This window comes from Pelophylax lessonae (genome assembly GCF_965119305.1).
Source record: "Pelophylax lessonae genome assembly, chromosome: 1".
Lineage (NCBI taxonomy): Eukaryota > Metazoa > Chordata > Amphibia > Anura > Ranidae > Pelophylax > Pelophylax lessonae.
Window position 1 is genome coordinate 627,682,100 of NC_138768.1, and position 15,475 is coordinate 627,697,574.

A 15,475-nucleotide genomic window follows, 5' to 3' on the forward strand; every position below is an offset into this window, starting at 1 on the left:
ATCAATAAATTAACATAAGCAAAATAAACTTTAACCCGATCACTAAGATCCAGGTTACCAAAAGTTATAATACAACCAACCAAATTATCCAAACATACTCATCACATTAAGTGGTAAATAACCAAAAACTCGTCCCTCTTTGCACCACGCAAAGATGACCTAACAAGTATAAACTGGCCGCGACAGCCAAGGGGAGGGGGGGGGGGGGGGGGGGGGAAGGGGAACAAAACTTGTCAACTTGCCACGAAGTCCTTCTGAGGTAAGTGATGCTTCAGGCGCTGAGCCCCCCTTTAAATAGCTCCCAGGCAGGCTCAAAGGCGGGAAGAGGACCGGCACAAATTAGTTTAAACTCTGCTCTCCCTAGCTACAGAATAAGCCCCACTGCGATTGGGGCTTATTCTGACCATACACTGGCTTCCCTACCTAACTCTGCCCAGCAACCCCTATCACTGGCTAAATGGGATTCCTATTCTTAACTAGCCTGTCGCCATCCCATCTAGAAAAAGGGGCTCATTCGAACCCCTTTTTCTTTACATTCCATGGGTGGGACAGAAAACGTGACACTTAGAAATATGAAAAAAAAAGTATATTCCTCCTTTTTACAGCCACTATTAGCTTTGTAGGAAACAACCATTACAGTGTGCTGTCAGGTTTAACCACAAAAAAATTCTCTTTAGAGCACACAAATCTAATGTAACCATCATAATAAAAAAAATAAAAAAATCTCAACAAAATAATAAATTGTCTTCAGGGACTTGTAGGAAATTCATATTACCAGAGTGCATGCTTAATAATTCATAGGACGCCTTTCCTCGGTTACATACCAGTAAGCCAGTACACTGTAAAGCTAAAGCTGAACGCCACGCAGATTAACAAAAAAAAAAAATATCTTTAAAAATAATTAAAGTATGTCTGGGCAACACTGGTATTTCAAGACAGCAAAAGCATAGTTTTTGATAGTAAGGCCCCTTTCACACGGGTGTTCTGGCTAGATCCATCTGTCAATTTTTCAGACAGATCCAGACTGAACCACAACATATGCCATATGTGTGCCAGGGCACACCCTAATCTCTGTGCTCTGAGGCCCTAAGCGCAGGAAGATGGGAAAGATCTCCATCTTACAGGCTCTGCCATAAGAGAAGTGCTTATGCACTTCTTTCACTGAGTCGGCAGGGAGATTGATTATAACTGCGTCTAAACAGCTGTGCCTCTGGAAATCGATCCACATTCAGAACACTTTTCACAGGCATTTGACCGGTGGTAAGGAGGGGATAGGATTCCTTCTCACTGCCCGTTTTAACCCAGTACATGCTTCACCACCATGCCACAATTGCAGCACATCCCCTTTCACTTAAACGGGTCATGTTTGGGCATAGGACTGCCCGCTGAATGCGACAAGGGTGATAGTTTTGATAGGTATTGCCAAGGACCCAAAGCAAAGCATCACACATGTGGGGGCAAAAATGCAGCTCAGTTGCATGTTTTTTTAATGCCACCCTCCCCAAAAGCAAGTCTAAATAAACCCTAACTCATGTGCATAGGATTTTCATCATCTCCAGCACTGACTGTATTCTCAGCATGTCGAGAATGTAACAGCTATATACAGCATTGGGTATGCACTGTGCAGCATGCATAGGAAAATAAATTGCAAGAGAGACTTTGCATGTCCCTTTCAAAAAAGAAAACTCTAGATCCTTGCAACCTTTTTACAGCGGGACTTTGGTCCTGGATTAAACAGGAGTACACTGGATTTTTTTTTGGTCTAAACAAACTATTTTTCTTGCAGTGTATTGGCAGGTTATTCATTATTCAATATGAATGGGCTGTATTTCCTTAATGCATGTAAACGAGCAAAGCAATGCACATTAACACACTGCGGGGGATCTCATAAATGGGAGTCTACCCTTAGAATGGAAAAAGGGGAGGCATATGTACAGTACTGTGCAAAAGTTTTAGGCAGGTGTGAAGAAATGCTGTAAAACTGAGAATGCTTTCAGAAATGGAAGTGTTAATAGTTTATTTTTAACAATGAACAAAATGTAAAGTAAATGAACAAACTGAGCACGTGTACCTAGAGAAATTGATGCGGTTTTGAAAGCAAAAGGGGGGTCACACCAAATACTGATTTCATTTGGATTTCTCTTCTGTTCATTTACATAGTTAAATATTTACTATGTAACTATGTAAATGAACAGAAGAGAAATCCAAATGAAATCAGCATTTGGTGTGACCACCCTTTTCTTTCAATACAGAATCAGTTCCTCTAGGTACACATGCACACAGTTTGTTCATAAAAGGCTGGAGAGCGGTACAGTGAAGCATGGTGGAGGATCCTCGCATATTTGTAGCTGCATTTCTGCGAAGAAATACAGGAAGATGTTTAGCCAGAATGCCATACCATTGGCCAAAAAAAATGTTTTGTGCAGCAGAACAACCCTAAATATACAGCCAATGTTATTGAGAACCATCTTCACCTTCTAGAAGAACAAGGAGTCCTTGGAAGTGATGGTTTGGCCACTGCAGAACCCTGATCTCAACATCATCGAGTCTGTCTGGGATTATATGAAGAGACAGTGATTTGAGGTAGCCTACATCCACAGAAGATCTGTAGTTAGTTCTCTGAGATGTTTGGAACAACCTACCTGTCGAGTTCCTTCAAAAACTGTGTGCAAGTGTAGAAGAATTGATGCGGTGTTGAAGCCAAAGAGCAGTCACACCAAATAAAGATTTTATTTGGATTATTCTCCAGTTCGCTCACTTTGCATTTTGTAAATTGATAAAAAAAAAAAAAAAAAAACTCACACGCTAAAAAAAAAAATGATATATATATATATATATAATATAATATATAAAAGTATTCTTACTTTACAGCATTTTTGCACACCTACCTAAACCTACCTTTTGCACAGTACTGTGTCTACAGGGAACATGCGGACAGGATAAGAGACCACAGTGAGCAGAGTTAAGGACAGTAAATTGGTTACTACCCTTTCACTGTCCAGTCAGCATGCGGTGGTTGAGGAGTAGCACCACTGTATTTCTCTAATAAAATAAAGAAAGTGGCATCACCCTCCTGTCTGTGCGGTCTGCCTGATGTGTATAAAACCATAGAAGTGGCTGGTCAGAATTATAAATAAAATGTTTTTTTGTCAAAGTATTTGTCTGTCCGTTTTGACAGATTTTTTTTCCCTGGAATTCAGCTTTAATTTCAACATGACTCATTTCTAAGAATGTGTCACAGTGACTCAGTAAACACTTAAAGGCAACAGGGGATTTAACAAGACAGTTGGACTATTAATGAATGGGTGCATTTCTTGTATGCTTTTCCTGGAATCATTCATTTTTTTTTTTTAATAATAAAAAAAAAAAAATATTATATTATATTATATTATATTATATTATATTATATTATATTATATTATATTATATTATATTATATTATATTATATTATATATTATATTATATTATATTTTATATTTTATATTTTATATTTTATATTTTATATTTTATATTTTATATTTTATATTTTATATTTTATATTTTATATTTTATTATATATATATATATATATATATATATATATATATATATATATATATATATATATATATATATATATATATATACACATATACACACACACACACAGTGGGTACGGAAAGTATTCAGACCCCCTTAAATTTTTCACTCTTTGTTATATTGCAGCCATTTGCTAAAATCATTTAAGTTCATTCTTCTTCCTCATGAATGTACACATAGCACCCCATACTGACAGAAAAACACAGAATTGTTGACATTGTTGCAGATTTATTAAAAAAGAAAAACTGAAATATCACATGGTCCTAAGTATTCAGACCCTTTGCTGTGACACTCCTATTTAACTCAGGTGCTTTCCATTTCTTCTGATCATCCTTGAGATGGTTCCACACCTTCATTTGAGTCCAGCTGTGTTTAATTATACTGATTGGACTTGATTAGGAAAGCCACACACCTGTCTATATAAGACCTTCCAGATCACAATGCATGTCAGAGCAAATGAGAATCATGAGGTCAAAGGAACTGCCTGAAGAGCTCAGAGACAGAATTGTGGCAAGGCACAGATCTGGCCAAGGTTACAAAAAGATTTCTGCTGCACTTAAGGTTCCTAAGAGCACAGTGGCCTCCATAATCCTCAAATGGAAGACGTTTGGGAAGACCAGAACCCTTCCTAGAGCTGGCCGTCCGGCCAAACTGAGCTATCGGGGGAGAAGAGCCTTGGTGAGAGAGGTAAAGAAGAACCCAAAGATCACTGTGGCTGAGCTCCAGAGATGCAGTCAGGAGATGGGAGAAAGTTGTAGAAAGTCAACCATCACTGCAGCCCTCCACCAGTCGGGGCTTTATGGCAGAGTGGCCCGACGGAAGCCTCTCCTCAGTGTAAGACACATGAAAGCCCGCATGGAGTTTGCTAAAAAAACACCTGAAGGACTCCAAGATGGTGAGAAATAAGATTCTCTGGTCTGATGAGACCAAAATAGAACTTTGTGGCCTTAATTCTAAGCGGTATGTGTGGAGAAAACCAGGCACTGCTCATCACCTGTACAATACAGTCCCAACAGTGAAGCATGGTGGTGGCAGCATCATGCTGTGGGGGTGTTTTTCAGCTGCAGGGACAGGACGACTGGTTGCAATCGAGGGAAAGATGAATGCGGCCAAGTACAGGGAGATCCTGGACAAAAACCTTCTCCAGAGTGCTCTGGACCTCAGACTGGGCCGAAGGTTTACCTACCAACAAGACAATGACCCTAAGCACACAGCTAAAATAACGAAGGAGTGGCTTCACAACAACTCCGTGACTGTTCTTGAATGGCCCAGCCAGAGCCCTGACTTAAACCCAATTGAGCATCTCTGGAGAGACCTAAAAATGGCTGTCCACCAACGTTTACTATCCAACCTGACAGAACTGGAGAGGATCTGCAAGGAGGAATGGCAGAGAATCCCCAAATCCAGGTGTGAAAGACTTGTTGCATCTTTCCCAAAAAGACTCCTGGCTGTATTAGATCAAAAGGGGGCTTCTACTAAATACTGAGCAAAGGGTCTGAATACTTAGGACCATGTGATATTTCAGTTTTTCATTTTTAATAAATCTGCAACAATGTCAACAATTCTGTGTTTTTCTGTCAGTATGGGGTGCTATGTGTACATTCATGAGGAAGAAGAATGAACTTAAATGATTTTAGCAAATGGCTGCAATATAACAAAGAGTGAAAAATTTAAGGGGGTCTGAATACTTTCCGTAACCACTGTAATATATATATATATATATATATATATATATATATATATATATATATATATATATATATATAATATAATATAATATATCTTGATTTGTTTTTTTCTCAGGTTACATGAGTGTGCCATCAAAGATCAATCCCTCTGAAAATCCAAGCTGTCCGACATCTTGTGGACTCTCAAGCTTTAATAAGTTGGAACACAATGGTTAAGTAGGAACCTTCCTGATGTACATACTTAATCTGGGTCAATGTCAGAGAAAGTATTGAAGCTCGATGTTCAGTGTGACAGCCAATCAAATAGCATTTTCAAAAGGTTTGCAATGGCGGATGCCGTATTTTTCTAATGGAAACATTTAAATCCTCCAAGTTGTACTCCATGGGGCAGTGGGCAAGTACGGAGCAACCCAACCTATCAAATAGGTTTCAGAAGGAACTGTGCATGTCAGTTTGTCTAAATTCTTATGAAAAGCTAAACTTTGTTAAACTATATATGACATACAGACAAACAACAATTACCATTGGGAGTTAGATGTATAAATGGTATGAATGGTTTAGTAGAAATGAATGGACATAAAACTAATTGAGATGTAAAGAGATTGGAATTTCATACATGGCATAGCATGACATGAAGAGGTTTCAGGGTATGCATTACTCATTGAGGATCATCATCTGAGACTAAAATCATGTGTTCTTGACTTTAGCTTTCCACCAGTGTCAAATATTTGGCTTCTCATATATAACAAAAAGACAATTGTTAGAAGTACTTATAAAGACTTCAGCGTGGAAGTGTCTAAAGAGCAAACAAGAGATCACCAAGTATGTATTTTTCCTTTTAGTAGATGGATGGACTTGCATTCCTATACTATATTTTATAAGCATAGGCATACACAGTACTCACTCAGCAGTGGTAAAATAAGCTCCAACATGGTTTCTATACTATAAGTGCTTGGGCTGTTGGGGGAAAGTGATAACAGAAACAAAAAAGTAAAACAAATTGCCATCCTGCCAAGTGTTGCCCCAAGCCATGACATATTTGAGACTCACTCAATGAACCCACAACTGCTATTTGAGGTAATAAAACCAAAAATATATAACAAATTAGCAATCATTTGATGTGATGGCTGCATCAGTTTTCTTTTCTTAAGAGTAGTACCAACTGTTTTTTTTTTTCGTTCAGCCTAGTACCCTGAACGGAAAAAAAAAAAAAAAAACACTACAGCTCAGCTCTGTACTAAACAATCCGATGTTAGTACAGCGATCTCCCCTGCTGTTCTATTGTGTTAAAACAGGGGTATAACCCCCCTGCCAAAACACTTTGGTCATCTCGCTCAGCCATTGGCTATTCGTGTGTCCAGTACATGATATCATTACAGTCGCATCTGCCACCATGGCAGAAGGATTATAGCTTTCAATCGAGCATGAGCGCATTGACTTCACTACATTTGTAGTCCATTGATACTTCCTCCAGCTCTGTAATCTGAAGGTCTGCACCCTGGTATGCCCTGAGCTGTAGAAAGTCTGTAGGAGCCAAAGCACTGCGCTGATGATCCAATACTTTGCAGGTTCAGATGCAAAAAAATAGTAAAAGCACATTTAACTTTTTGCAAAATAGATACTTTGGGTGCCACTGTCGTTAGTACAGTAACAGTGCATATTTTTAGCACCAATTACTGTAGTAATGTCACTGGTCCCCCCAAAAGTGTCAAAAATGTCAGTTAGCTATCTGATCTGTCCGCCGCAATGTCGTATGCCCCACCATTACTAGTAAAAACAAAAAAAAATAAATAAAAAAATGACATAAAATATATCTTTCCCCTAGTTTGTAGATGCGATAGCTTTTGCGCAAACTAATCAAAATACGCTTATTAGGATTTTTTTTACCAAAAATATGTAGCAGAATACAAATTGGTTGGCGTAAAATTATGAAAAAAATAGATTTTTACAAATTTATTGGGAATGTTATATAGCAGAAAGGGAAAAATATAGTTTTTTTCAGAATTGTTGACAAAAGGACATGAATCTTATTAGGGTACAGCGTCGCATGACCGCACAATTGTCAGTTAAAGTAGCGCAGTGTCGGGAAATTTCCCGGTAGGCCAGCAAGGCCGACTGCCCTGGGGCCACTTTGAGGGCAGTGGCACTCAAGGCCCGCCTACTTGTTCCGCCCACCCTTTCCGCCACTGTGTGATTGGGGGGGGGGGGGGTGGCCGCAGTTGTCTGCTCGCTGCAAAGGGGAGGCTGAGAAGTGTCACTGCAGATCGCCCTCCCTATCCACTCTGCCCATAGTTGCAGAGAGAGAAGCTTGAGGCGGAAACTAAAGCCGAAAGTCAGCTGACGACCAATACAGTGAAGGGGGAGGAGCTCTGCTCTCTGCTAGGAGGCCCCCATGTCAGAAGAAGCATCCCTGCAGGCATGTGTGAAGAGGCACAGGCAGAGGCACTAAGGCTGAGGGGGAATTGACTGACAAAGTGAGTAAGTAATTAGCAGTGCAATTGACCCAATCCTCCACCACCACCCCCGCAGATCTCATCTGATGGGGGGGGGGGGGGGGAAGAATCAGCAAGAGGCAGCAGTGGTGCTGGGGGAGGATAGCACCCCTCCATCAGCACTGCCACTGATCCCACCCCCCCACACCACCACCATCACCGTTGCCACTGATTCCTTTCCCCTCATTACCACCACCACTGATTGCACCACCCCTCACCACCACTGATCCCCACCCCCCTCTCCACCACCACCACTAATCCCACACCCCCTCTCCACCACCGCCACTAATCCCACACCCCCTCTCCACCACCGCTGTCACTGATCCCACACCCCCTCTCCACCACCGCCACTAATCCCACCCCCCACACCACCAATCCCACCCCCCTTCACCACCACCACCGCTGCCACTGATCCCACCCCCCTCACACCACAGCTGACACTAATCCCACCCCCCTCACCACCACCGCTGCCACTGATCCCACCCCCTCTCACCACCACCACCACTGATCCCCACCCCCCCTCACCACCACCGCTGCCACTGATCCCACCCCCCTCACACCACCGCTGCTGCCACAAATCCCACCCCCCTCACCACCACCACTGCTTACTTGATGAGAGCTCAGGTAAGTAAAAGGGGGGGGGGATACTAATGCCTAAACATTTTTTACCCTAATGTAAGAAATACATTAAAAAGAGAAGCATGTACAGCATCTACTGTCAGTCTTCGAGGAAGCTAAATCCAAAGCCTCATTCCCCCCAGAGATGTTTACAGCTACAGTGGTCACACTGCTGAATAGAAAAAAGTACTGTGCAGCACTAAAAAAATATACTGTATAATAGCATATATATGTTTGAAAAAGCAATCAAGTCCCAAGTGAAATAACACAAATCATCCAAGGTGAAAAGAGTGATCCAAGAAGGACATCTGATCCCAACACCAACAGGAGAGGTAATAGTTAAGCGCTCACCGGAACATGTGGACCCAACTTAGTCCTTAGCCTTATGCAGCCAGGATTATGTCACAGATTGCCTGATCTGTATACCTGTATTCACTGCTTTTTTTGATCCCGGATGTTTGTAAGTGTACTTTTATTCATTTATTAAATTGTTCAAACCGGAATTACACTATGTTTGTTTTGTCTGGGATTTTTATGTCATCTGGAGAGAAAAAGAGGATACTCGTCTCAATTTGACCCCCTGACTACAAACTTGAATATCCGGTGTTACAACTTGAAGAAGAATTGCAGGATATACATGAGCCTTCCTGACCCTTTTATCATATGATAAGTTGGGTCCACATGTTCCGGTGAGCGCTTAACCATTACCTCTCCTGTTGGCGTTGGGATCAGATGTCCTTCTTGGATCACTCTTTTCACCTTGGATGATTTGTGTTATTTCACTTGGGACTTGATTGCCTTTTCACATACACATACATACATACATATGCTGTTATACAGTATATTTTTTAGCGCTGCACTGTACTTTTTTCTATATTGCTTAATAACACGTCTGTTTTAGTGTGCTAACTGCTTATATTTGTTTTTAGTTAGCGCAGTTTATTTATCCTTATTTTTACCTTTTGTTACACTGCCGAAGCCAGGAAAAGAGCCCAATTCCCCACAACATTTTAGACCCATTTCACTCCTAAACACAAACATCAAGCTATATGCTAAGCTTATCGCGAACCGCCTTGCGGGCTTTCTCCCCCGGGTTATTGCCGACCAGGTCGGGTTTGTTTGGGGTAGGCCGGCGACTGATATGACCAGGAGGATGATCAACCTTGTCCATCTGGCCGAGGAGACTCAATCGCCTTCTCTGCTCCTTGCATTGGATGCAGAGAAGGCGTGCAATAGAGTCCACTAGGAATACCTACGACAGGTGTTGCAGAAGTTTGGCATATCCAGAGAGAGGTCCATGATGCCATTATGGCCCTGTACTCATGCCCTTCGGCCTTTGTTTTTGTGAGGGCATGTTTTCCAAAAATTTTACTATTTCCAATGGCACCAGACAGGGATGTCCCCTTTCTCCTCTAATTTTTGCCCTTTGCAATGGAGCCGTTGGCGGAATTTATTTGGTCCCATCCCAAAATATCCGGCATTGCGTCCCGTGGCCACCAACATAAATTGTCACTTTTCGCGGATGTCATCCTTACTCTTTCAGACCCGTCTCATTCCTTGCCCCGAGCACACGCACTCCTACAGCAATTCGCCAAGGTTTCCTTCTATAAAGGTTAACTCTTCCAAATCTCATATATTAGGTCTCAATGTAGATCCGCATACCACAGCTATATTAAGTAATTCACTCCCATACCCCTGGTCCACAGGCCCTTTGACTTACCTAGGAATTAAATTAATGAAATCTTTGTCAGGCCTCTATGAAGCAAACTACACCCCACTGATACTGTCCTTTCAACATGACCTTGCCAAGCTCCAAAACGACTTCTTATCCTGATCAGGCCAACTTTCGGCATATAAAATGATGCTCCTGCCCAGGCTTTTATATATCTTCCACACCCTTCCCATCCCTGTCCCACACTCATTTTTCACTACTATGCAGAAACAGTTGGCCAAATTTGTATGGGCAGGGAAGAAATCCCGCTACTCTCTGCGAATCCAACAAAAACACAAATTAGCAGAGGGCATTGGTCTTCCAAATTTGAAGGACTACTACACAGCCGCTGTCTTAACACACCCACTGAGCTCCCTCTACTAAGTCATTCCTGACTTATCCCTTACTAGTTGGGAGGAGAGGGGAATTCCCTCTCGCCTCATTGGATGACGAACTCTGTGTGGTTCCATTCTCCTCCCTTGCTGACAAATATCTAACACAGGCCGATCTGACATCATATTGTAGACGTTTAGAAGCTACATGGGTACAAGTAGATGAACGTATTTGGAAATTCTAGCAGTCAGTTGCCCCTAAATCAAGAGGTATCTCCCTTATTTACGACGCTCTCGACTCTAAACCTGCCCAATCCCATATACATGCTTGATACCATTGTGTTGCCTTGCTCTATCTAACCACTACGAGGTGTATACCATTTATACTTGAGTTACTTACTGTGTTTTTTATGTCACTGAGATGCTTATTATTATTATGTGACTTTGTTATATGTTTAAATTTCAATAAAAATGTATTTTGGAAAAAAAAAAAAAAAAAAAAAAAAAAAAAAAAAAAAAAAAAGCAGCATGGGTTGCTTTGTCAGAATCATACTTAGCTAGGTGGATGCAGCATCGGTGCAATGCTGCATCTGTCCCAGGGCCAGATTAACATAGGGGCTATTGGAGCTGCAGCTCCAGGCCCCTACCTTAATATGGGCCCCGGGTTGGCCATATTCTCTGTTACCGCTCTTCTGTCACTTGTAAACACAGAAGTCTGGCTTCTATGCTCGCTTCCCCAGGCAGCTCCCTCAGAACTTCCCCACACAGCACGAAGGCCGGACAAGGAGGGACAGTTGCCGATGCATGGATGTGTTTATGGGCTTCAGAGACAGCATCCCATGTTGAATTAGGCATGCATGGCTGCACCCTTCCTCCTCTGGGTGCATGCTAAGGCACGGCCCTTAAGGCCCTTTAAAATCCTCAGCACCAAGCCCATGATGCTCTTAATCCGGCCCTGATCTGTCCCTCGCTGACTCCAAGACTGAGAACCAAGCGATCAAACACCACCAACCTCTCGATTCTCATGGCTCCCTGAGCAGAGAGCTGGTGACAGCTCTGCTCCTGCCCCCCTCCCCCACACAGCAGCTCTGCTCCTCCCCCCCCCGTACGGCAGCTCTGCTCTTGCCCCACCCCCCGCACAGCAGCTCCGTTCCTGACACCCGCACTTACTGGAGGAGTGGTTTAGGCTCTCAGCAACTCAGGCTCTGTGACTTCAGCCCGCTGTCTGCAGAGAACAGGTTCAGGAGTGCAGAACAAACTGTACTCCAGTGACCCACAGAAGAAGTACAGCAAAATTAGCTTTGGCTATATTTCTCCTTTAAGATAAAAAATGTTAAGGCTTTTTAGGTCCGGTTCACACTTATGCGATGCGGGAAGGCTGCGAACTCGCAGCCTGTTCCCGCATCGCACACGCACCCCCGGCAGTTCACACTGCCATATGCGATACGCTGGGGGTGTCAATGTAATCTTAACGACACCCCCAGTTTGATCGCATATCGCAGTGCGATCTTGCAGTTCGCACAGGATCGGATCGCACAAGTGTGAACCGCTGTGCGATCCGATCCTGATGCGGCTGCAAAAATGCCTCCTGTGCGAGTTTGCTGCGGGTGCGATGCGAATTTAGCCATACAAAGTGTATGGCTAAACTCGCACCGCACAGCTGATCGCATGTAATGAAGGAGCAGTGCACTCCGACATTACATGCAAACCCGGCACTTGCAGAAGTGTGAACCGGGGCTAATAACCACTTTAAAACCTTCTGACCTGAATCAACGCAAGGGGAATTTTATGTTTCATTGGCTGATCATTAAAGCGGCATTAAAACTAAAAACGTAATATTTTTCCGCTTTCCTTAGATCTGGTTGGTGCATTTTTTTTTCTTTTTTGCCTTTATTTTCACCTGTTGATCTAGCCAGTAGGTCTTATTGTTCAACTTCTTTTAACAAACCAAGCTGTCCAGTAGTGGCAGTTGGAGGATTGACTCCTATTAGATAAAGCATGTTTGGTGGAGTTAGCGCAATAACACAATATGCTGTCGAAAAGTTTTGACTTGGATGGGTTCACTAAAATAGTATTACACTAAGCTCTTTTGTAATTCTGTCAAAATGGGACTGTGTCAGTAAACCTCGTCTATCTGGAGCAGTGGAAGAATTGAGGACACAAGATCTTCACATTTTCATCATGTGGATTGCACGCCTATTACCTTATTTCTGTACTGCGGTCTGGTGAGTTTTTTTGGTGGCATCGGTGTCCTCCTTCACACTGATCATTGGAATCCTCTGTATTCTGGTTGTAATAAAAATTACAGCTGGACTTGGTTGTCCTTTCTCTGGATGTGGACACTGCTGCTGAAAAACTCTTGGGTTGCAACAGGGTAGTCTCACTTTTAATGCTGCGGTTTGATTTTTTATTTTGTTAGGGTCTGCAAGCTGCTTTTGTACTAATGAAGGCTGTTTTTTGTGGAGAACACTTTAAAAACTATTTTAAGCTTCAAAATTGTAGTTAGCTTCCCTGCTTGCAGTTTAGCCAGGAAATAGTTTGCATTTGCATCTCCATATAAAACCTGCTTTGCAACTTTCCTCCCACTTATGTTGTACTAGAGTAAATGAGTTCATTGTGAACACTACAGAGTTGAATCCTGCAGGCAGGTAATGCCAGAGCGTAGTGAGAAAATACATCTCGGCATTGATGGGGTTACGAATTACATCTGTACGGCTATGAAAGCTGGAAGCAGACTCCCTTTCATATGACCGGTGACACAGCACAAACTGCCCAGCCTCCTTTTAGATTTTTTGGGTGGGTTCAACACATAGATGGAAAATCATTCTACTAGGAGGAAGGAGAAGCTGTACACGTCAATGCTTTGCATCGCTCTTTATAGGGACTATTCATATACAGAAACACAACTGTTTTGTTCTGATAAACAGCATACGTTATTGAATCAACACTTTTATTATCTCAATCTAAAATAGTATTTTACTGGGCAAAAATAAATTTACTGCAATAGCAAATATAGACTGCAAAAACAGTAGCACATGGGCAGGCAAACACAATGCAGTTCAGTAAACTGCAGAAACAATTCAGTTAGATTAGTAAGCTATTTATTAGATGCTATTGATTACTACAAGCTAAATTTTGCTCTTGGTTTATATAAGGTAAAATCGAACGTAAAAATAAAAAAAAAAAAAAGAATGAATGGATGCCCTGGCCATTCCTCTGTACACAATTATTAATACAGGCAATAGCGGTCAAGCTGTATTACATTACAATCATGTACTGGCTGAAATCTAGTGTAATATAAAGTACAAATGTAATAGCAAATGTATTATCTATACATAGGCCCAAGTGGGACAAATGTGGAGTAGCAATGAGCTCAAACATCCTCGAAACTCACCTCTAGCTGAACGAATGTGTTTTTTGTTTTTTAACTTCAATGAGTTGCAGGGCAGGTCGTTTATGCCCCACAGCTCACGTAACAAAGTGGAGAGCTGCAGAGTCGAAGTGACCCAGCCTGTTGCTCTTTAGAGTAAAAAATTAATAAAATAAAAAATAGAGAGCGCAAATTTGGGAGTTTGTCGAGAGAAGAGTTTAGAGGACGCCCGAGCTAATCTCTAATGTACAGGAATGCTTGATTTAGATCCAAGACATGGGGAGTCTAAACAATTGATGGGCGGGGGGGGGGGGGCGCAATGCAGAAATATGAAAAAAACAATACATATATTTAAAAAAAAATAAAATAAAAAAAAAAATTTCGGATAGAGAAAATAAAGAAAATATTTTTTTTTTTTTTTTTTTTTTTTTTTTACGTCTTACTTCAAAAACAAATCATTTCAGGTTTTATTTTGCCTAAATACATGACAAAAGCAACACCCTCAGTTTCAATGATCAGTTAATACTACAAAATCATATGGTATCCACTTACCGTTGCCATCTTGCTGCTAGTGTAAAGTAGGTTTCAAAGGCTGCAAAGGGAAGTAAAGGCTAAATTATAAAATATGTAATAGCTAAGTAAACAGATCATGCACTGCTTAAAATCAAGGCCATGGCTGGCTACCAAAAACATTTTTGAAACAAAAAAATAAGGCATTCTGCGAGGACGTTTAATAGATATAACAAAGTACTCACAAAGATATTCCTGTAGTACAGTAGGAGGGTTTGCTTTCTCCAGCTCGGCCTGTGCACACACACACAGGTAAGCTGTATGCAAATCAATCATCCTCCCTGGTTTTGTGTTCAGGTGACATCTGATAGTGACATATACACTGGAGTAATACGATTCTTTTAGTATTAGTAGTCACCAGAGTTCTAGATCTAGCAAGTGTAGTAACTACCAGCAACCACTTAGGAATCATCTTTTGGTATTGTAAATGCTATAAAAAAAAAAATAAACATATAGCTTTATTTAAAAAGTGCAATAATCCAAAAGCAACCAATGAAAAGCCACTGCTTAGATCGCAGCTAGATTAAATCAATTCTGATTGGTTGCTGGGGGGTACTGGGAACTAAGAAATAGGACCAATGGTGCATGCCTGCAGCTTGTACTGCCTTACTGGAGAAAGCCTCCTAAAGTCCAGCGCTGATAAAGGGGGGGGAAAAAAAGAAAATTTCCCTATTTTGGACAGAGTACAGTAATGGAAGGGGGGGGGGGCTTATAACCCTTGTCAGATTATTTTTTTTTTCCAGAAGTTTCCCCTTCACTTTCAGTCCCATAAGCAAAACAGGGAGAGGAAATCCCTCCAAAGTAAGGCTAAATTTATGCAGCCTGGTTTGCATGGGTACTGCAGCCCATTCATTTTAATGGGCTGCTGTACCTACAGAAAACACCAGGAAAAAGTCCCTGCACCTTTTCCAAAAATCAAAGTAGTAGTAGTGCTACGTGGTTCCCAGCACGAGCAAACGTGTTGCTGTTTACAAGTGTGTGGGGGGTTGCCATTAAGAATTTGGTGCGATAACAAGCAGCTCCAAACCTGCATATAGTGTGAGCCTAGCCTAAGAATATCCCTGGTTGTCCCCAAAAGGAAGATTTCCCTTCTATTCCTGTTCTGGTGACAACA

The 15,475-nt window shown here is 41.6% G+C and overlaps 1 protein-coding gene across 1 annotated transcript in view; it reads right to left on the reverse strand.

Moving 5' to 3' along the window:
- ANXA5 (annexin A5) overlaps positions 1-14,383 on the reverse strand; it is a 53,235-nt gene extending 38,852 nt beyond the window's left edge. The window contains exon 1 of the mRNA XM_082247974.1: positions 14,344-14,383. Coding sequence (XP_082104100.1) covers positions 14,344-14,352 — 9 coding nt within the window. The 5' untranslated portion in view covers positions 14,353-14,383. The remainder of the gene's footprint in view (positions 1-14,343) is intronic.
- Positions 14,384-15,475: the final 1,092 nt, after the last annotated feature.